General features: G+C 45.8%; 1 protein-coding gene across 13 annotated transcripts in view; it reads left to right on the top strand.

The window, feature by feature from the left end:
- The window catches only part of CCNY (cyclin Y), a 305685-nt gene extending 292368 nt beyond the window's left edge, over nucleotides 1–13317 (top strand). For all 13 annotated transcript variants that reach the window (XM_054435230.2, XM_054435228.2, XM_054435231.2 and 10 more), the window contains 2 exons: nucleotides 9634–9796; nucleotides 12642–13317. In XM_054435230.2, coding sequence (XP_054291205.1) covers nucleotides 9634–9796; nucleotides 12642–12758 — 280 coding nt within the window. In that variant the 3' untranslated portion in view covers nucleotides 12759–13317. The remainder of the gene's footprint in view (nucleotides 1–9633; nucleotides 9797–12641) is intronic.
- The last annotated feature ends 9327 nt before the right edge of the window (nucleotides 13318–22644 follow it).

The following is a 22644-nucleotide window of genomic DNA, read 5'->3' on the forward strand; positions in this document are numbered from 1 at the left end:
CTGAGTCCTTGCGTGTTCAGATTCTTGCATATTTTATTCTACTGTTTGTTTTGAGAGCCACTGTGATCCATCTACAATATACTGTTTACTCTTTGGTTATATGATTAACACACTGTAAGACTCTATATGTTCTCCGTAGAAAAGCTGATCAAACAATTGCGTATATGGATATTTGGGGAGGAATAGACATGTTTTCCCCCTGCCAGAAGATTGGAGGGAGCATGGAACTTCCTTCTGATAGGGGTAATAGCTGAAAGGATGCTCTGAACCACACATAAATCAGGAATTTACAGTTCCTGATTACGCAGAGGTACTTGGCATGGATGTGTCTCCATTCCTTTCTGGAGGTGCCAGCCAGTGACCACAATAATGGAGGTCTTTATACATTTTGGCCTGTTTATCCCTAGAAGTAGTTTGGAAAATTTTGTATCCCCACTACATTTTTTTTTTTTTTTTTAAAGACAGAGTTTCACTGTTGTTGCCCAGGCTGGAGTCCAATGGCGCGATCTCGGCTCACTGCAACTTCGCTTCCCGGGTTCAAGCAATTCTCCTGCCTCAGCCTCCTGAGTAGCTGGGATTACAGGCGCCCACCATTAGTCCTGACTAATTTTTGGTATTTTTAGTACAGATGGGGTTTTACCATGTTGGCCAGGCTGGTCTCAAACTCCTGACCTTAGGTGATCTGCCCGCCTCGGCCTTTGTAGTTGACATTTGAAAATTTTTATCCCAAGTTTTAGTCGTTGTAAAGGATGTTATTTGCAATATATTTTATATCGTAGGATATTAAAGTTAAAAGTATACATTGGAGACTGAATATACCAGAGTAATATGAAACTCACAGTTACCCATTTTCTTAGAGGTGAAAATTTTACATTGCTGCTTTTTCTCCTTGAACTCATTATTTTCTTTCTAGTTTCCTCACACATTAGCCTCTTCTTCAAAATTCTCCATATCAAAAATGTACATTTAAGTCAAAATTGCAGTAGTGTTTTCTGGATGATAATGTTCTAATTTATTAAAAACACTTTCAGGTCTGAGTTGTCATTAGTACACAGTTGATCAAAATATAGACATACTAAAGCTGGGTGCAGTGGGTCACAGCTGTAATCCCAACACTTTGGGAGGCTGAGGTGAGTGGATCACTTGAGGTCAGGAGTTCAAGCCAGCCTGGCCAACATGGTGAAATGCCATCTCTACTAAAAATACAAAAAATTAGCTGGTACTGGTGGCTCTCACCTGTAGTCCCAGCTACTCAGGAGGCTGAGGCAGGAGAATCGCTTGAGCCCAGGAGGCGGAGGTTGCAGTGAGCCGAGATTGTGCTACTGCACTCCAGCCTTAGCAACAGAGCAAGACTCCATTTTAGATTTAAAAAAAAAAAAAGTCAGTATAAATTATTAAATATATAAAAAGTAAAACCTTATGGAAAATAGATTTCTTAATGAGATCAGTAGTTTGTTCTTTCATTAGTTTATATTTTTGTGTATGATGATTATTGAAACCAGGCTGACCATCAGTTTTATTCCCCTTTCTCTTCTTTTGCCTCTTTGGTGTGAGTTCAGAGCGCATGTTCAGATGAGTAGGTGAAATTTTGAGGAGTTTTATTATAGTAGTGTCACTCAAGTCTTAAAACACTTTTTGAATTATATGCTAAAATTACACAGCCATCTATTAGTAAAGGCTATTTAAATGAGCCTGCCAACCCCCGCTTCAGTTTGTTGAAAGCAAAAACTGGAAACCGTCTAAGTAGCCTGTCACTAGAGTCATTCACTTTCCCAGCACCACATTTTGGGATATAGTCCCTTTCCTGGGTTCCTCAGAGGGTTTTCCCCCTGAGGCAGTGAACCTTAGTAAGGGCCGGTGAGCAGCCTGCCTTTCCCTCCCAGGGTAGGAGAAGAACAACTGGGAAAGAAGAAGCCAGAAGGAGAACCTGCACACACAGATTTGTTCTCCAGCAAGTCAGTTTTAGGCGGGTGAAATGAAAGTTACAGATCTAGAAATCTCTTTCCTAATGCTGTGTTCTCAAGCATGCTTAGAGACACTTTCTGTACCATAAATTGAATGCATATCCCAGCTTGAAGTCCAGAGTCCGTCCCACTGAGTCCTGTAACAGATGCTATTCATGATATGGGCTGAATTGGCTCCTCTAAAATAGATGTGTGAAGTCCTAACCCCCAGACCCTCAGAATATGACCATATTTGGAGATATATTTTTTAAAGAGGAAATTAAATTAAAATGGGGTCATTAGGGTGGGCCCTAATCCAGTATGTCTGATGTCCTCATAAGAAGAGATTAGGACACAGACAACACAGAGGGATGGTCATGTGAGGACACAGAGAAGGTAGCGTCTGCAAGCCAAGGAGAGAGGTCTCGGAAGAAACCAACCCCAATAACACCTTGATCTTGGACTAGTAGCCTCTAGAATTGTGAGAAAATAAATTTCTGTTGTTGAAGCCACCCAGTCGGTGGGACTTTATTACCTGTGTTAGTCTGTAGCCCTAGCCAACTAATACAGATTTGGGTACTGGGAAGTGAGGTGCTGCTGTAGCAAATACCTAAAAATGTGGAAGTGGCTTTGAAAGTTGATAAGGAATAGAGGCAGGAGGAGTTTTGAGGTGCATATTAGAAAAACCCAAGACTGCCTTGAAGGGATTGTTGCTAGAAATGTGGGCATTAAAGGTGATTCTGGTGAAGACTCAGAAAAGAGGACAGCTGTGGAAAATGCCTCTACCATTTTAGATGCATTCACATGTCATCATGAACAGAATGTTGTTGGCAATATGAATGTCCAAGGTGCTTATGGTAAGGTCTCAGAAAGAAGTGAAGAGCATATTCCTGGGAGCTAGAGGAAAGGTGATCCTTGTTAGAAAGTGGCAAAGACCTGACCAAATAGTGTTCTAGTGTTTTGTGGAAAGTGGAATGTTTAAAAAATGAACGTGGATGTTTTAGCCAAGGAGATTTCCATGCACAGTGTGGAAGTCACAGCCTGGTTCCTCTTGTTGCTTGTAGTATACTGTGAGAGGAGAGAGATAAACAGAAGCAGGAGGAATTATTTAGTAACAAGGAACCAAATCTTCTAGCTGAAGATTCAGAAATCTCAAATCTTCTAATCTCAGTCTATCCATATGGCAAAAAAATGGGAAAGTGTGCTCTGGAGGCAACACAAGGGTGGTGGGACAGCATTTGCTAAAGAGATTACAGATGTGACGGATGGATCCAGTCGGCCATCTCAGCAGAAGCGCTGCCGGCTTGCACCAAAGGGCCCAGAGACAGGACAGGTGAAGCAAGGCTGTCGTACTCTGGCATTCCACGGGCCAGCAGAACTGTCTGGCATGACATGTGATATCCTCCAAGGAAAGGGGTGAATGATCCTGAGATGGTACCGAGGCCAGCAGGCCTGCCACTGCCACCATGGGCCCAGCAGGCACAGCCTGGAGTGAGGCTGTTTCCTCCTTGGCTCCAGGGGGTTAGGCCAAGGCAGGGCTGCCTTCCTGGGGGTGGGTGATGGTGCATCAGCAGAGAGGACTTAAGTCTTCAATCCCTGGAGCTTGCCCTGCTAGATTTCGGGCTTGCTGGATACCGTGACCCCTTTCTTTCTGAGTTTTTTTCTTTCTTTTGGAAGGAAAGGGGATGCCTGTCCTATGTCTGTCTTGTGCCTGTGCCGCCATTGTATTTTAGAAGCAGGTCACTGGGTCACAGCTGGAGAGGAATTTTGCCTTAGGATGAATCATACCTCAAGCTTCACCCATGCCTGATTCAGATGAGATTTAGATAGGATTTGGGACTTAGAGATGGAGCGGGAATGCATTAGGACTTAGGGGCTGTTAGGATGAGGTGAGTGTGTTCTGCATGTAAGATGGACATGAATTCTGAAGGGCACGAAGGCAGTGTTGCAGGGCTGAACTTTGTCCCCCTCAAATTCACATGCAAAGCCCTCCCATCCCCTAGTGTTTGAGAATGTAACCATGTCTGGAGATAAGGTTTTTAAAGACCTAATTAAATTAACATTGGTTCATTTGGGTGGGTCCTAACGTAATATGACAGGTATCCTATAAGAAGAAGAGATCAGAACACAGGGAACAGACAGAGGGATGAGCATGTGAGACTCAGACGGCCACCTGCAAGCTACGGAGAGCAGCCTCAGGAGATACCAGTCTGCTGACAGCTTGGACTTAACAGCCACAAACTGTGGGGAAAAAATTCCCGTTGTTTAAGCCCCTAGCATTTTCGTTACAGTAGCTCTTGCAAACTAATACACCCTGTAAACTTTATTAAAAGAAGGAATGAAATCCACATTCTAGGAGCTGCTGGGGATATCTGTGGACATAGATGCTGGTGGAGCTAGAGGCTCCAAGTGATTTTGTGGCACCTGCACAGTAAAATAGATTTACTATTAGAATTTTTAGAAATGAATGCTTCATTCAGTCTTTCCCGGTAAAACCGTGTGAGCCCAGGAATTGGTGGAATTGGACATCACTCAGCTGAATGGCTGAGGGAAAATCATGACTCCTCGGTAGCCCTTTATGGGAAGAGGAGGCAGCACAAGGCTCACTGGAAGCTGGGGGCCCTGCACCAAGGTAAAGATGAGCAGAGGCACTGCCAGTGAGTTTTCCCAGCATAGCTTCAGGAATAGAGCTGAGATGACACAGCCTGTAGAACAGGTGCCTGGACAGCCACCCAAGCTGCACTCCCTACCTCCAGTGCCTTAGATGAACAATGGGTTCCTTCCACAAATCCCACTTGGGTGTCCCAGAATGGGGGAGGTGTGTGCCAGGAGCTTGTCCTTCTTGGCACGCTGTGGAAGTCCCCAAGATCCTAGAATCCTCTTTTTCATCCCCAAGTGGGAAAAGAGTCAGTGGCTTGGGCCTGAGGGTGGGGTGGGAGGCGTTTGGGCAGGAGAAGTCTCAGATATCCTGGGGTTGGCTCCATCCTATCAAGGGCTGTCCTGCTGCATTTTTCTATAATCCCATCACTCAGAAAGAATATTGCTAACATTTTTATTATATAGAACTTCCCAGTGTTTACATAGATTTTGTTTTTACAAAACTGGGCCCATATTGTATGCGTTGTTTTAAACTTTTTGCCATTTAGCAGTGTGTTAATCTGTCATTAGTTGGTCTCAGTTTCCTGGCAGAGGCAAACAACCCGAGCTTTCCCTTGGAGCTTCTGAGCAGGGAGAGGGCTCGCAGGTTTCAGATGGAAACCTTTTCAAATGGGGTTTTTGGTAGTGCTTGTTCTTCTAGGTACCCTTCTTCCTGGCCTGTGTCCCAGCTTCCTGAAGTGACCTTCCTGGTATTTTTGACCATAGGCTAATCTGCTCAAGAATTATCCAACGTGAGAACTTGACTTGGAGTCTCCCCATGTACCTTTGGACAGAGGGGTTCTGGCTTGGAAGGCAGCTGACTGTGCAGCTGCGTATCTGCGGGTGCAGGCTGAAGAACACTGTACGACGAGTGTCACTGAGACTTGCAGCCAGAATAGTCAGGGCACTAGGCCATGTGGATAGTCACCAGCGCCAGTCAGATGTTAGCTTCAGGCAGACCTCATGTGGGAAGATGGGGCCAAGGGCCAACCTTTCTCCCACTCTCACCAACAATCAGTGGTCACAGCATCACAGGCCAGCTTAGAGCAAGAAGTGGCAACCGCTGTGGATGGGGAAAGGACAGTGAAATTTCACTGTGCAGAGTTCTGTAGGCAAAAATATTGTTAAAAAAATTACACCTCGAGGTTTGTCTGTTTCTTGTTTTTGTTTTGCAATGTTCCTGTAAGTGTCATTTTCATGTGTAGACAAATCCAAATAAGGAGAAATCAAGTGACTTGTCCAAGCATTGCATGGCACAGAATGTCACAGAGAAAGAACTTCAGTTCCTCTGTAGATACCTGGTTTCTGGTGGTGTTTTGTTTTTAAATTGTAGTAAAATGTATGTAGCATGAAGTTTATGATTGTAGCCATTTTTAAGTGTACATTTCTGTAGCATTAAGTACATTCACATTGTTGAGCAACCATTACCACCATCCATCTCTAGAACCCTTCATTTTCGCAAACTGAAATCTCTCCGTTAAACACTAACTTGCCATTCCTCCTTCGTCCAGCTCCTGGTAATCACTGTCCTACTTTTTGTCTCTATGAACTTGACTACTTTCGGGACCTCACACAAGTGGGATCATACAGTCTGTGTCCTTCTGTGTCCAGCATATTTCACTTGCCAATAATGTCCTCAGGGTTGATCCATGTTGTAGCATGTGTCTGAATTTCCTCTCTTTTTAGGGCTGTATAATATTTCATTGGGGGTCTGTGTCCTGTTTTCTTTATCCACTCATCCACCCATGGACACTTGGGTTGCCTCCACATTGAGCTAGTAAGTGGAGGCTGTAAGTGTGGCTGTGCAGATACCTTTTCAAGACTTTGTTTCTCCTTCTTTTGGGAAGTGACCCTAGTTTCTAGAAAAGTAGGCAGCATATTAGATGATTAAAACAGCTCTTTTTACATCATTTTAGAGTTCTATTTTCAAGTTGCTGAATTGCACCAAATTGGGTTTTTATACAGTGTTAATCTAGTGTGACAAAGATTTCTGAAATGTGGTTTTTGTTGATCGACTTGAATATATTTCTTAAAACGTTCTACACCAAAACTGTTTCTTCATAGTTATCTCAATGCAGATAGTAAATCCATCAGGCCCATTCTTGGCATCACGTTAGTTTTCTGATAATTTATCACAGAGCAAGATGTCAGTGTCCCTGTAAAAGATATGCTGCTGCAGTTTGGAAATTCAAATTTTGGAAATTATTTTTATTTTCAAAATCTTTAGAAAAAAATTCATTTTTTGAAAATAGAACAGCTCTAAAATCTGTTTTCTCAAAGCTTAACCAGAAACTCACGCTTGGAGAAGGTTGTTCTGTTTTCCAGGGAACCCTGGGAAAATGCCGCCTTGTTCAAAAGCAGCTTCCTCTTGACTTTGCTCATAGTGTCTGCCTCCATCTGGAACCATGGTGTCTGTATATCATTTTGGGCAGGATTATCAGGCTGTTCTCTTAGACTTTTCTTCTTAGCATGGGAGAATATGCTTTGCAGTGACGCCTGTTGACCACCAGACGGCGGTGTGTCCACGGCAGCTCCCAGGTTCTCCTGGGATTTGCTCCTTCGACATTTATTTTGACACTTCTGGCCTTAGCAGGGCCTCTGACGCTTTCGTTTTGTTGAAATCTTACCTGGATTCCAGTATTTCACAGGATGATCTCTTATTACATCTCATTTAAATGAAGCATAAATAAAAGTTGTTGTAAGTAAAAATTATCCCAAATCAAAGTAAATTATTATTTATTTATTTATTTTTGGGATGGAGTTTCGCTCTCGTTGCCCAGGCTGGAGTGCAGTGGGGCAATCTCGGCTCACTGCAACTTCCGCCTCCTGGGTTCAAGCGATTCTCCTGCCTCACCCTCCTGAGTAGCTGGGATATTAGAGGTGCCCACCACCACGCCTGACTATTTTTTTTTTTTTTTTTTTGAGACAGAATTTCGCTCTTGTCGTCCAAGCTGGAGTGCAATGGTGCAATCTCGGCTCACTTCAACCTCCACCTTCCAGGTTCAAGTGATTCTCCTGCCTCAGCCTCCTGAGTAGCTTGAATTATAGGCATGTGCCACCATGCCTGGCTAATTTTCTTTGTATTTTTAGTAGAGACGAGGTTTCACCCTGTTGGCCAGGCTGGTCTCAAACTCCTAAACTCAGGTGATCTACCTGCCTCAGCCTCCCAAAGTGCTGAGATTACAGGCATGAGTGACCACACCCGACCTGAATTCTTAAAAACTATGAAATTTAGTACAGTAAATACATTTGGAGCTTGTTATAACTCTTTTCATGAGGCTGTGTGGAAAAAAGCAGTGACGCTGTTCATCTGATGAAGAGACCGGAATGGGCCTTCCTCGGGCCTCCTTCCTTGCTGCCTGCCCACAGGTCCCAGTGCTCCTTTCCCCAGCAGCTTCATGTCTCCCCAGAGCCACTGGCCTTGCTGAGCCCCAGCCTCCCCACCCATCTCCTTACTGCTCTTGTCCTTTGTCACAGCAACTTGAGCTGGTGTGGAGCCCTCCTCAGTCCCTCATAGCTGAGTGCTGTGACTCACCGGGAACAGCCATAGGGGTCTCGGGACATCACTCAGGACAGGATGGTGCCTGCACGTGAGGCTCAGACCCGGACCCTCAGCGTTCAGCAGAGTTGGCAGGACATGACTTAGAATGCGGAGGCTGGGATCGGGGTCAGGAGGGTGAGGCCCTGCACCAGGGCCCTGGCTTCACTCACAGGAAATGGTGACTGTGTGTTCTGGCTGCCTGCAGCAGGTTGGAGGGGACCCACTCTGCCCGAAACACCCCCTCCTCAGCCCTGGTTCCTCTCTGCCAGAGCTCCATGCTTCCCTCACCTCAGTTCAGCTCTCATTGCTGTGGGAAGCCTTCTGAGATCACGTGCTGGGGGCCAGGCACACAAAAGCAGATATTGCGGTTCCTGACTATGAGGAGACCAGCCCAGGAGGCTGAGTTCAGCAGCCACATGCTGCGTAGTGTGGGCAAGGACAGGAGGTTCCTGGAGGGTGTGCAGTGGGTGGGCACCCCTGGGGGCTTCCTGGGGAGAACGTGCTGAATCCGAGTGCCTGACCCAGGACCAGTGCCCCACAGATAGTTCCCTCACCGAGAAGGTTCCCCCCACCCAGAGGAACTATCTAGAAATAAACCTAATTTGAAAGATAGCTGACATGGGAAGTTCTTAAAGTAGAAGTTTTTGAATTTCTCCCAGCATTCCATCAACATGTAGATGGGTTGGCAGGGTGGATCTTAGCACCTCCTCTCCCGACCTACCTTTTTAGTTGAGTGGTTCTCAGAGTGTGGGCCTGGGGCAAGAGCCTCAGCCTCGCCATCACCTGGGAGTTCCTTAGAAATGCACATTCTCAGGCTTCACCGCAGACCTACTGATCCCCACAGTGTGAAGGTGGAGCGCCGTGTCTGTTCTAACAAGCCCACCAGGTGATGGGGTGTGTGCTCAAGTGTGGAAACTGCTGCTTCCATTCTTCCCGGCTTGTGAGTTCTCTTTTTAAGAGACTGAGGCAGAGACTGGACACCCTCCCCCCATAATCCCTGCCTTTTGCCTAAGAAAGCCCCTACACAGTTCCTCCCTTCTTTTCTCCCTGGAGGTAAGGAGGGGCCGCCAAGGAAGCCAAAGTCCTCTAGGTCTGCAGAGGCTGTGTTTTCCTCTGGGCCCCTGCCGAAGGGCCCTCACGGGACTCCACGTGGCAGCTCTTGGCTGCTGCATCCACCCTTTGTTAGCAGCCTGTCATCACGGAGACCTGCAGCCAGAGCCTGCTGTGTGTGTGTTAGATCTCAGTGAAGTGATTCACCCTGAAACCCTTCCTGGTGATGATCCCAATTAACCAGTCCTCATCCTTCTGGGCACCAGATCAAGTGGATTTGGCTTTTAATCCCAATATGGTGGTCTAACCAGACATCTGGTGTCTAACCAGACATTTAATTAGATCCCTGGTCTTCCTGGAGGATGCAGTTTTCTGGAGTCTGGTCTCCAGCAACTTGCCTTGGCAGGCCATGCGGCCTGGTGTGGCAGCTAAGCATAGGCTATTTTTGTCTTTGCTTTGCAGGAACGAGCTAGAGCGACAGTTTCTTGAATTGCTGCAGTTCAACATCAATGTTCCTTCCAGTGTCTATGCCAAGTATTATTTTGATCTTCGTTCTCTGGCAGAAGCGAACAACCTGAGCTTTCCCTTGGAGCCCCTGAGCAGGGAGAGGGCTCACAAGCTTGAGGTAAGATGCTTTAAAAAAGCGTTTTGTGGTGCAGTGTTGCCAATACATCATTTGAGGACCAGGAATGCATGTGGTCACATTGATCATTTCCCCCACTACATGATGTAAAATAAAGATGAGCTACTAGGATATATAGCTGGGCAGTTGATTATGATTTGTTCTGCTTCTTTTTTCTTTGAGACGGAGTCTCGCTCTGTCACCCAGCCTGGAGTACAGTGGTGCGATCTTGGCCCACTGCAGTCTCTGCCTCCCGGGTTTAAGCAATTCTGCTTCAGCCTCCCAAGTAGCTGGGATTACAGGTGCCTGCCTCCAAACTCGGCTGATTTTTTGTATTTTTAGTAGAGACGGGGTTTCACGATGTTGGCCAGGCTGGTGTCAAACTCCTGACCTCAGGTGATCTGCCTGCCTTGGCCTCCCAAAGTGCGGGGATTACAGACGTGAGCCGCTGTGCCTGGCCAGCCACTTCATATTTTTAATAACCAGTTTAATATCACTTTATACTTAATAAGCATAGTTTTTTTGTTTTTTTGTTTTTTGAGATGAAGTCTTGCTGTGTTGCCTAGGCTGGAGTGCAGTGGCATGATCTCAGCTCACCACAACCTCCGCCCCCTGGGTTCAAGCGATTCTTCTGCCTCAGCCTCCCTAGTAGCTGGGACTACAGGTGTGCACCACCGCGCCCAGCTAATTTTTTTTGTATTTTTAGAAGAGATAGACGGGGTTTCATTATGTTGGCCTGGCTGGTCTAGAACTCCTGACCTTGTGATCTGCCCACCTTGGCCTCCCAAAGTGCTGGTATTACAGGCATGAGCCACCACAATTCTATTTTGAAATCAAATATTTTTTAAAACCCTTACCTTTATGGACAGGTTTAAAAAAATTATGTCCCCCCAAAAAGCATTTCCCGCAATATAAGCCCCTCAAAAAGGTATTTCTCAGCATGCGCTTTTATAGGAAAAAGCTGCCAGATGATATTAACAATTGGGAATCCAAAAAGGTTTGATTCTGCTTTTTATTTTTTTTCCAAAATACCTTTTCCGTAGGCTGGTTAGAGCTGAGGGCAGCACCACTGGTCTTGGGCCATCATTGTTAAGCTGTGTAACTTTGGGTCTCATCACAGCATATTTGTGAGCCAGTATGTGGCTCCACCTCATATGTTCACCAGGCTCTTCCCACTTGACCTTTTGGCAGGAGGAAAGGGGACGGGGTGGTAATTAAGCAGGATCCCTGGGGAGAGACCCCTCCTCCAGAGAGGGTGTGCCCCAGCCTTTCTCCTCTGCACCTTTTTTCCCAATCCTGCCTTGGTCTCATCCCACAGAGCATTTCCGAGTGGTGGATGGCACTGTCATGTCCCCAGCTTGTGAGGTCTTCGTGCTGCCCACGCCACTGCCCATCCCAGGTGGGATGTTGTCACTCAGTGCAGAGTTGGTGTGGCATCTTGATGGCTTGGCCACACGGTGGTCTAGAGCTAGGAGAAGAAAGCTGTTATGGATTACATGCTTAAGAAAGAAAAATGTTAACTAAAAATTTAAAAAGTAATATGTTAATTCCAAGAAGTAAACCGTAGAAAAGACTGGATGCATAGCACTGGTTAGAAATAAAAATCCAGTGAGAGTTTCAGAACTCAGCCATGCCCCTGTGATTGTGTGCCGGCCTTTGGAATGGAAAGCCCACCCAGTCTCCCAGTTATCATCTATTCGAGGAAAAATGGAAAACCCTCCCTCTGCAGGACTTCCTGTAGGCAAATGTTGTGAAACCTTCGCAAGCACAGATATGAGGTAGAATCTGGCTTTCCCTGAGAGCATGAGCCCCACCTCAGCCTGTGCTGTGGTCCCTGGTCCCCCTCATCACCAGCCATGGCTCTAGTGGCTGCTTCAGTGCTGATGAGACAAGCCGGAGCTCCTGGCAGCTACACAGCTCTGCAGGAAAGCAAGTCTGTGTTCCCTGCGGCTCTGAGTCAGTCGCCCTGAGAGCACAGGCCGAGGTTGGTGGAGTTGGCACATGCTGTTCCCTCAGGTTTCTCCGAGTGCCGAGAAGGGAGAGCTCACCTGCTTCTGGGGCTGCTGTGTCACGGGCCCTAGGGGTTAGCGGGGCAGGAGAAAAGGCCAGTCATGTCCTGACAAGGCTGCTCTTTTTCTTCTTCAAATAATCAAAGCCTGGGACAGTGGGCTCAGCTTTTGCCATCAGCCAGTTCTAGCCACACCCAGTGGCAGCCCTGGGAGAGTTGTTGCCAGGGTAGCATGGCCCCCCGTCCTCATCACCAAAGTGTTGATTATCTGCACATCTCATATTTTTGTGATCCCCCTGGGTCCCTCTTTCGGCAGCCCTCTAGAGGTGACTTAAGTCCTCCATCCTTTTCTGTGGAGTCCCTAGCTGGTGGTCTGGCTGCAGCTGTCCTTGCCGCCAGGGGCCGAGCTCTCCTCCCTGTGAGGCTCAGCTCCAAGCCCGTGCTCCACGCCAGCCCTGCCAGGATGGTGCTGTTCTTGCCCCGCTTGCAGGTGAGGACTCCAAGGATTCAAAACAGCACTCGTGTGGGCGGGGCCCGTCCCACACCCCTAAATGGGGAGCCAGCGTTGACCCTGGTGGGGCCGACTGCGAGGTGACACTTTCCTGTTATTTCATATCCTGAGAGTCTTTTCTCAGACTGTGAGCTCTTGGGAAACAAGAGCTGAGTCCACACTCCCTTCGTATCTCCCTGCTGCCATCAGAGAGCTGGGCTCTGGGCCAGAGCTCCACAGGGGCCGGGGCTCTGCCTGTCCCTCATGCAACGCCCTCGGTGCCCAGGACGAGTGAGCAATGGACGCAGATATGGCCCTCCCTGACCCACACTGTCTCTCTTGCCCCTCAGGCCATCTCTCGCCTCTGCGAGGACAAGTACAAGGACCTGAGAAGATCCGCGAGGAAGCGCTCAGCCAGTGCAGACAACCTGACTCTGCCCCGGTGGTCCCCGGCCATCATCTCTTAACTGCGGAGGCCACACCATCCCTTAGTTTCTCCTTTAGTTTGAGAAAAGACAGACTTGGGGTGGGTTTGTTTTTGTTTTTTCTTTCCTTTTCTTTTTTAACGCATAGCTCCGTCAAGCTGCCTGGATGAGCGCCCATGCAGCAAGGCTTGGAGGAAGCGTCAGTGCCCTGGAGATCCCAGCTCGCTCTCCCCACTGTCAGCAACAGCACTTCCTTCGTGGAGGGAGTGGACTCGAATCCTGGAGGAGGAAATAAAGGGAAAGCGAAGTCGTGGCGAGGCAGGGAAAATGGTTAAGTGGCCCGGCCCTCTGGAGTCCCCGTGGGGGCAGTAGCTGAAGTTGGCGAGCGCAGCGGTGGATGCAGAGCTGGCTGCACCCAGGGCTGGGCCAGTGTGTCCTGTAAGACTTCTTGCATTCCTTCTGCTGCTTTTTTGGGATGGGGGTATTTTTGTTCATTTGTTTTTGCCCTGTTTTCATTTTGGTCCCACAGAGCAGGGGATGTAGTTTGTACCCACCGTGGCGCAGACTTCCAAATAAATAGTACTGGTCATTTCTCTCCGCACTATTTCTGCGCGCTGTCTTCTGAGCTTTCTTCCTCACCAGTGGGCTGTGCTCGTTCCATTTCTGTACACCCTTATTTTATACCGTTTTTCTTCAACAATGGCGAAATTGACTGTAGTGCTGAACCAAAAGTATCCCTTTCCCTCCTTCTTCCTCACCCCAAGAACATTCTAGATCACATGGGTGCTTGTGCCTTCCGATTTTCTTGCATTTGTTTTTTTCCTGACCTGAAGTTGTTGTTACAAAATCAGTCAGACTTTGTGGGCTGAAGGACACTGTGCAGCAGAGGGTGTCCCCATGAGAGTTCTGCAGAGTGCTGGGCATGCGCCTGGAGCTACCGAGTAGGAGCCATTTCTTTGTACCCCTGCCTAATCCATTCCTCTCCTTCCAAGTCCATTGTTGCAAGCAATATTCTTCTCAATTTTTATATGTTTACTTTAAATCAAAGTTAGTCTATTTGTATAAAATTTTTAAAAAATCTAAAATAAAAAGAAAAAAAACAAGGGTGGGTTGGGTATTCCAGTGGGAAGATCATTGAAGGGAAAAATGTTACTATTTACTGAGGTATTTTTCACAGAATGATTGAATTAAAAAAAACTCAACTTGCATTTTCATTGTGGGTGCTTAGAGAAGTTCTACAAAATTCAAACTGTGAAGGTTTATGCTTCATTAATTATGACCATACTTTTTCATTTTCTTACGATCCCTGATTTCCTTATGGGCTCAATAAGAATCTTTTATATCAAGTAAAATAAAAGAGTTGATGATAGAATATCAAATAATGAATTTGATGTGAAATCTAAGAGTGTGAGTCACTTGCATATGTAATGCTTTGGGTTTTTGCATATTTTCTTAGGTCACAGTGACAGGTTTCTGAGTTGTTTCCCTTTTCAAGTCTCTGGGAGGCCAGTGGCAGCAGCAGGTCTGTGTTTCACCTTCTTCCCATGTGAGCTTGGAAAACTTTGGCATCTTAATTAGTCTTGAATCATACACCCGATCCCCAAACATTGCCTGCTCTCAATGAAACATGCTTTGGAAATGGAAGGGACTCAGAAAGTCGAAATCCCAAGAACTCCAAGCCAAAAGTGTTAGGTTTTAGTGAAATTTGTGTCAGGTATAAGCATACCTGTTTGGGCTAGAATTATTATCACAGCCTTTCTGACCCAAACTTTCAAAAGCAAATAAACAGAATATAAAATGTTAATTATCTTTCCACTGTAATTGTGATGATCTACTCTGTATGGGTACCAAAATCACCTTCTCTCTTCAAGTCAAAGTTGAATTTAGAACTTTGAATACAGGTCTAAAAATGTAGAAAATATCATTTTATATTCCCTAATCTATATAGCTGAAAAAGGGTTGTATTTTCTTAGCTGAATATGAATACCTCTTAAGCATAAATTAGTTCCTCTCCAGTGAAGTATCTTATTTTACCAATCCATTTCAGGAAAGAGGTTCTGCTGCCTTAAAAGCAGAAATTTTATTTTTATCCCTTTTATTTGAATGAGAGATTTGAAAATCGAATTATGTAAATATTTCAATGCATCTGCTATTATTTTGTGGAGTTTATTAAACTACTTTAAAAAATTGTATAGTCTATTTATTGTATGTATGTACATACAGTCTGATATCTAAAATTTAAAGTGGATTCCATAAAACCAGACTCAGTCTTGTTTAGACTACTGAATACTGTTTTAGCCTGTGCCCTGGATTCTACCTCTGTATAGGAAAATTTTCCATATTCATTAAGTAGTATTGATCTGTATTAATTGGTTATGTTTCTTGCACTAAGGATGTTTAAAACTCTGCTGTAAGTGTAGATTTTAGTTTTACTGGCAGGATGAATCACTTGACACATAGGTAGATACTTGAGGTTCATTTTCTTTTCTTTTTCTACATGATGATGAATAGTTATGTTTTCTTCTCTGATTTGTTCAAAGTTTGCCAAAAGAAAACACAAAACCAGTACAGTACTTACTGATAAATCGTAGTGACTGTAATTTGTTTGTAAGGCGAATTAATGCTCTACAATTAAAGCTGGATTACTATTGAGGAACACATTGTCTTAGTGTAGTTTTTGAATGGGAAGTTTTTGTCATTAATGAAGGATGAAGGAAACGACACAATTTGTTACTTTAATTTTAGATTTGATTTAAACAACAAATAAAGTCATTGGGACAATAAATATATATCCCGATGAATCTTTTTGATTTGTTTTACTTTTTCTTTTCTCTTTTTTTTTTTTAACTAGAAAAAGGGAAAGAAGAAGTCAGGAGTTTAAAACCAAATTGGAGGGCAGATGAGAAATCCTGCCAAGATCAGGATGTGCCTTCATGCATGAGGTGAGGCCAGAGGTGTGGGCACCTGTACCTGCCTCCTCTTCTGGGCTGGCTCTCCTGTCTGCCTGCTCTCGGGCTTGGGCAGAGCCATCTCCATCCTGGGATTTCCTTTAAGCTAAGCTGAAAGCAAAATTTGGGGAGTGAATGATTTAAACTTTTCCTGCTGCTTTTGGTAACTTCTCACCTGGGGCCATATTTTACAGATTTGAATTTTTTTTTCTTGTTTTGAGATGGAGTCTCGCTCTTGTCACCCAGGCTGGTGTGCAATGGCGCGATCTGGGCTCACTGCAACCCCCACTTCCCAGGTTCAAGCAATTCTCCTACCGCAGCCTCCCGAGTAGCTGGGATCACAGGCACCCACCACCGTGCCCAGCTGATTTTTGTAGTTTTAGTAGAGACAGAGTTTCACCATGTTGGCCAGGCTGGTCTCAAACTCCTGACCTCAAGTGATCCACCCCCCTCAGCCTCCCAAAGTGCTGAGATTACAGGCATGAGCCACCGCCCCGGCCCAGATTTGAAATTTTTAAAAAAACATGATTCTTGGTTATTGTAGGTATTTAATAAATGTTAAATAAATACATACATAGAACAAAGTAGTGCCTGCCTTCCTGCTGTGTTTTTTGAGTTATTATATTGAGATAAAATTCAACAGGTTTTATGGAGGCTGAGTGAACCAGTTCTTTGCCAAGAGCAGTGGTAGAAAGTGGTATTGGCCCTGTGTTCTTAAGCGACTCACAAAAGTATGAGAGCTACTCCAGCAATTGAGAAGTTGCACAACAGAGACCTAATAGAACATGTCACTTTCATATTGATACCCCATTTTGTCTGAAACCACTTTATCTCCCTTGATGTCATTGGAGTCAGCATCTTGGGTGGGTCTTAAAGACATTGATTGTCTTCTGAAAAGTCAGCCATAATGAGGTGTCCTACCCTTGTTGAAAAAGAGAAGGAAACAAGAAACATGCTCTTGCACTGAAACAGGAAAAGGATACTTAAGTTAACTTGGGTTATATATATATAAATATAAATAAATATATATATTTTTTTAAACAGAGTCTCACTTTGTCACCCTGCCTGATGTGCAGTGGCACAATCATAGCTTACTGTAGCCTCCAACTCCTGGGCTCAAGTGATCCTCCTGCCTCAGCCTCCGTTGTCTCAGCCTCCCTGGGACGATGGGCATGTGCCACCATGCCCACCTAATTTACTTTTTTTTTTTTTTTGAGACGGAGTCTCACTCTGTCGCCCAGGCTGGAAGTGCGGTGGCGCAATCTCAGCTAACTGCAACCTCTACCTCACAGGTTCAACTGATTCTCCTGTCTCAGCCTCCCAAGTATCTGGAACTGCAGGCACACACCACCACACCCGGCTAATTTTTGTATTTTTCGTAGAGATGGGGTTTCACTGTGTTTGCCGGGCTGGCCTCAAACTCCTGACCTCAAGTGATCTGCCAGCCTCAGCCTCCCAAAGTGCTGGGATTACAGGCGTGAGCCACTGCTCCTGGCCAGGCTAATTTTTAAATTTTCTATAGAAATGGGGTCTTGCTGTGTTGCCCATGCTGGTCTTAAACTCCCAGCTTCAAGTGCTCCTCCCGCCTCATCCTCCCAGGGTGTTATGTCTTTAGCTGCATGGATTTCAAGGCAAGGCCTGCAAACAGCTTGGTTATGGTGCTGACTTGCTGTTATTGAATGCAGTGCCCTGCTAGAGCTGTTGCACCCAAACAGGGCTGGGGAGATGCCCAGGAGTGCTTGCAGTCACAGTGGTGGGGCTGGAGTTTGTACCTCCAAGTTAGCGGGCTCCCTGCCTGTTTTCCTGTTAGATTTTCTTACTAAGTTTGCATATGTGAAGGGGCTAAAGGTCCTGTCTGTCACTCTCCTCAGCAGTGATCAACCTCAAAATGAGCTTCTTAATCTGGCAGCTGCTGTCTGTGTGCACTGTGGCAGGTCTGAGCTGGGCACAGCACCCGGGTGAGGACTTGTCCTGGCAACTGTATCTGTCCTTCGTAGGTTTTTGTGAAAAGAGTTCTGCAGAACCTGTTACAGTAAGAAGTGAACTCAAACGTGATATCTGACTTAATGATTATGTTCAGATTCTACAGGTCTCAATAAACTTTCCTGTGTCCTTTAAGGGACTTGGTTTCAGTGGGGGGCTTTCCTTTTATGAATTTTTGTTCATATAAATAAGTTATTTCAAATAAGGGATAAAAGAATGGCATTACAAAATATAGTTTCGGATAGAAATATTAAATGTAGCGAGAATTTATGCATAAGATGTTAACATTGGTATTGATTTGTATTGTCATGGAACCTTTTGTTTTAGTCTCAGTCCAAACGATTAACTTGCTCTGTGACCTTGGACAAATTATTTGACCTCTCTGGACCTCTCAGTGACCTTGGCTTTGAGGGAGACTCTTGTTTTCATCACCTGTCTTAGTCTGTTTCTGAACACACTGCTCAGCCATTCAGTCAACAATTGTTGGACGCTCCTCTAAATGTAGCAAGGCTGGACATAGTAAAAGCCAAGTGCGAGCCTAACGGTGACAGAAAACCCAGGATGAGGGGAAGTCGATTGTGTTATCCAGGCCCTCTCCTAAAGAAGGGTGGCCGTGGGTAGAAGCAGCAGGTCTTACAGGACCTGGGTACCCAGTTTTCCGCTGCTGTCCCTCCTTCCCCAGCTCTCCCAAGTACAGCTGAATGCCCAGCATGGCCTCTAGTTGGCCATTCCTGGACCTGGTTTGTGATTTCTTGTCCACATTGGTGGATCCTGGAAATCTCGAAACAGTGGAAGTGGGTGTGTGAATCCACTGCCAAGTGCCTCTGTCCTGAAGAGGATGCTGCATCATTTCTGTGAGCTCCAGCAATGCTTCCTTAGACCTGCCGACCAAAGCTCAGGAAGCCAACCTTGGAAGAGAAGGATTTTGCACCTCCTCCCGTGCAGACACCAGCATTGGGGGGGTGGCGCGTGGTAATGATGACTCTGCAGGGGCATGGACCCCCCCAGGAGCAGGCCTTGGTGCGATGCAGCGGGCATGTGGTCTGGCAGGTCCCATGGCTGTGATCAGTTCTGAGTCACTTCATCTTTAAAACAAAGAAGTGTGTGACTTCCAGAGCCTTTCCGTCCCTAATATCCCATTATGGTTATGCTGGGTTTTGCAGGAGCAACCTCGAGACTAATAAGGGGTTTAGTCACCCCTGCAATCTTTGAAAAACAACAAATACAGGATGTGGAAAAACCGAGAGTGAGGCACCCAGAGCCCGGAATGCTGGGTAGCTCCTTCCCTAGCTTGTGCAGCATCCTGTGCTGAGCCACGGCCCCTTACGTGTAAGCAAAACTCGAAACAAAATTCCTGTTCTAGAATATTATCTAGAAAATGTGTACTTGTTTTATACTGACGTAATTCCTTCAACAAATATTGAGCTGGACACTGTCTAATTCGTGTTGGGGAGGGATATGGCTTTCTTGGGGGACGTTCTAGTGGAGCAGATGGTCAAATAAGTTAGCATGTAAAAAGGATCTTGGTAAGTGTCAGGAGGGAAATTGAGTGGTTATGATAGTAACTAGGAGGTGGCAGCTTGGTGGACATGACCTTTTGAGTGGACGTCTCCGTGGAAGAGATGGGGAGAAGGGAAGATGGATGGGGATGTGGTTGGAGAAGAGCTGATCAGCCCAGGCCTCCCAGGCATTGCTGAGGAGCACAGATTTGAAGACCAATGGGAAACTGCCGCAGAATTTAGTTAGTTCTGGTGCTCAAGGAGTGGGTGTGACAGGCAGCACGGTTCCCACCTGGACGGCCACAAGCTGGAGAGAAGGGCCACGTACTTCAGAGGTTACACATAGGAAAAGAAAGACCAGTTCTCGCCACACTTCTGGGATGAACCATCGGTAAGTTGTAACAGATAATGTGTTCCTGAGGTTAGTCCAAATCCTGAGTACCCATAATCTACCATGCATCATACACAATGGGACTGTGTCAAGATGAAAAACCCGGACCCCTGCTCTCAAAAGCTGTGTTTGGGCTGGATCAATGAAAACAGACACATTTTCATCCTAAACACATCTTCATCCTAGCATGGGCATGAGGTGGAATCTCTGAACCTGTCTTTGGTAATAAAAATGTAGACAAAGCAGTTCTTGAACATCATTTCTTCCTGCAGGCACTTGTGGGTTATATCGTCATTTATCTTGTGTTCAGTATTTTTTTAGTACCTTGAAGCTAATGTGATTGCTACCAAGAAAATCTAGGAGAAACAACTGGAAAATTATAAGAATTCAGTAAGATTATAGTTACAAGATTAGTACACAAAAATTGAGTTTTCTAATTTACCAGCAGCAATCAATTAGAGAATATAATGGAGATGCCATTCAAAATAGCAACAAAGTGTTGCTATTTTGCTGCACATGCCTGTAGACTCAACTACTCAGGAGGCTGAGGCAGGAGGATCACTTTGAGCCCAGGAGTTTGCGACTGCAAAGAGCTGTGATGGCATCACTGCACTCTAGCCTGGGTGACAGAGCAAGACCTTTTCTCTTAAAAATCCAAACCACAAAATAGCAACAAATTAAAGAACAAAAACATTTATTAAATGCTTACAGTGTGTCCTGCACAGTTTAAGCACTCAACATTTGCTAATTCATTTAATCCCCATAACAATTTCATGAGGTAGTTGCTATTATTCCCGGATGAAGGTGCTTATTAGGCTTGGAGAGGTGAAAACCCTGGTCAGTAAGTGGTAGAGCCAGAAAGCCTGATACCAGAGTTTTTTTTTAGAGGCAGGATCTCGCTGTGTTGCCCAGGCTGGTCTTGAACTGGACTCAAGTGATCCTCCTGCCCTGGCCTCCCGGAAGGCTGGGATTACAGGAATGAGCCACTGCACTTGGCCCAATCCAGAGCTTATTTCTCATCACTATGCTACGTGGTCTTTCACTGCCACTGATTAGGGAGAAACCCATCTAGAAACATGCTATGCTGGATTGAGTAGTGCCCTCTAAAAATTCATGCCCACCTGAAATGTACAGATATGACCTTATTTGGAAATAAGGTCTTTGCAGATGTAATTAGTTAAGATGAGGTCATATTGGACTAGGGTGGGCCTACATCCCTGTAAGGAGAAGAGGGGTCAGCAGACACAGGGACAACACGCTGTGGAGGTGAAGGCAGAGGTTGGAATGATGCAGCCGCAAGCCAAGGAATGCCAAGGTTGGCCAGGGCCAGCAGAAGCTGGAAGAAGCAAGGAAGAGTCCTTCTCTGGAGTTTCCAGAGCATATGGCCCTGCTGGCACCTTGATTTTGGACTTCCAGACCCCCAAACAGGGACAGAATAAATTTCTGTTGTGAGCCATCCAGCATGTGCAAATTTGCTATGGCAGCCCTAGGAAACCGACACAGGGGCAATTCCTAAATAGAGAAAATGCCGGCCGGGCGCAGTGGCTCACGCCTGTAATCCCAGCACTTTGGGAGGCCAAGGTGGGCAGATCACTTGAGGTCAGGAGTTCGAGGCCAGCCCCACCAACATGGTGAAACCCTGTCTCTATTAAAAATACAAAAAGTTAGCTGGGCATGGTGATGCGCACCTGTAATCCCAGCTACTTGGGGGGCTGAGGGAGGAGAATTACTTGGACCCAGGAGGCAGAGGTTGCAGTGAGCCAAGATCACACCACTGTACTCCAGCCTGGCCACAGAGCAAGACTCCATCTCAAAAAGAAAATGTCAGACTTTGCTGGCAGTCATCACGAAAGACCTGAACGAAAGAGACATGCCATGTTCCTGAGTGGGAAATCACAGGACCTGACAAATGTCACATCTCTCGTTCCCACTCTCCCTTTTGTCTAGTGTGTTCTCTAAGTATACCAAGTTCTGTTTCAATTCAGGAACTTTTTCTGCATTGTTGTTTCTGTCTGGCGTGCTTACCCCCGATACCTGCATGGCTCACTCTTCTCACTATCTGCTGTTTTTCTTGTTCACTTGATTATTGTCTGGTGTGGCATTTTTCCAGAAACAAAGCACTGATCTCCTATTTGGAGGACTTCCAATTGTCAAAGCTTTCTTCTGCAACTCCCTGATGTAGGTAGAACAGATGTTCTATCCCCATCGCTTTTCAGTAGAGCTGAGGGCAGTGTTAGAGAAAGAGCAGTCTCAGCAGAGATGCGTATCACAAATATGGGAGACTGGCCGTCAACTAAGGAAGTTTGAACAGTGTCATTCAGTCTACAAATATGTGCCTTAAACGTAACATTTTTCCAGAAACACAGTACTGATCTCATATTTTGAGGTACTTCCAATTTTCAAAGCTTTATTCTTCATCTCCTCTGTGACTCCCTGATGTAGGTAGAACAGACGTCTGCTTCAATGCCGTGTCCTCACAGGCCTCCTCTCACCACAGCCCACCCCCCAGGGAAGGGCCCTCCTTGTTGCTCTTGTGTTGCCCAACCATAAGCCTTGCCTGGCTTTCCCCACTATCTGCTGTTTTTCTTGTTCACTTGATTATTGTCTGGTGTGGCATTTTCCCAGAAACAAAGCACTGATCTCATATTTGGAGGTACTTCCAATTTTCAAAGCTTTCTTCTGCAACTCCCTGATGTAGGTAGAACAGCTGTTCTAACCCCATCGCTTTTCAGTAGAGCTGAAGTGCAGAAAGGCTAAGTGACTTGTCAAGGTCGTGTCATCAGCAACCAAACAGATCTTGCAGTTAATCTACAGCTACCCCTACAACCACAGAGCGTGGCAAGCCCTCTTGCCCCTAGAATGCTGACTCAGGAGGCAGGAGCGTTGTATGACCCATTCCCCGCTGAACCCCAGGACCCAATACATGCCAGGCCCTGTCCAGTGAGTGAGTGGATGGAGTGAGGCACAGGTCCAGAAGATCAGGACAGGAGTCAAGCCATAGTCAAATCTTGAGCAAAAGGAGGAAAGCTGGAGGTATAGAAATGTAGATAAAGTGGTTCTTGAACATCATTTCTTCCTGCAGGCACTCATGGGTTCTACAGTCATTT

The sequence above is a fragment of the Pongo pygmaeus genome, chromosome 8 (assembly GCF_028885625.2).
Source record: "Pongo pygmaeus isolate AG05252 chromosome 8, NHGRI_mPonPyg2-v2.0_pri, whole genome shotgun sequence".
Lineage (NCBI taxonomy): Eukaryota > Metazoa > Chordata > Mammalia > Primates > Hominidae > Pongo > Pongo pygmaeus.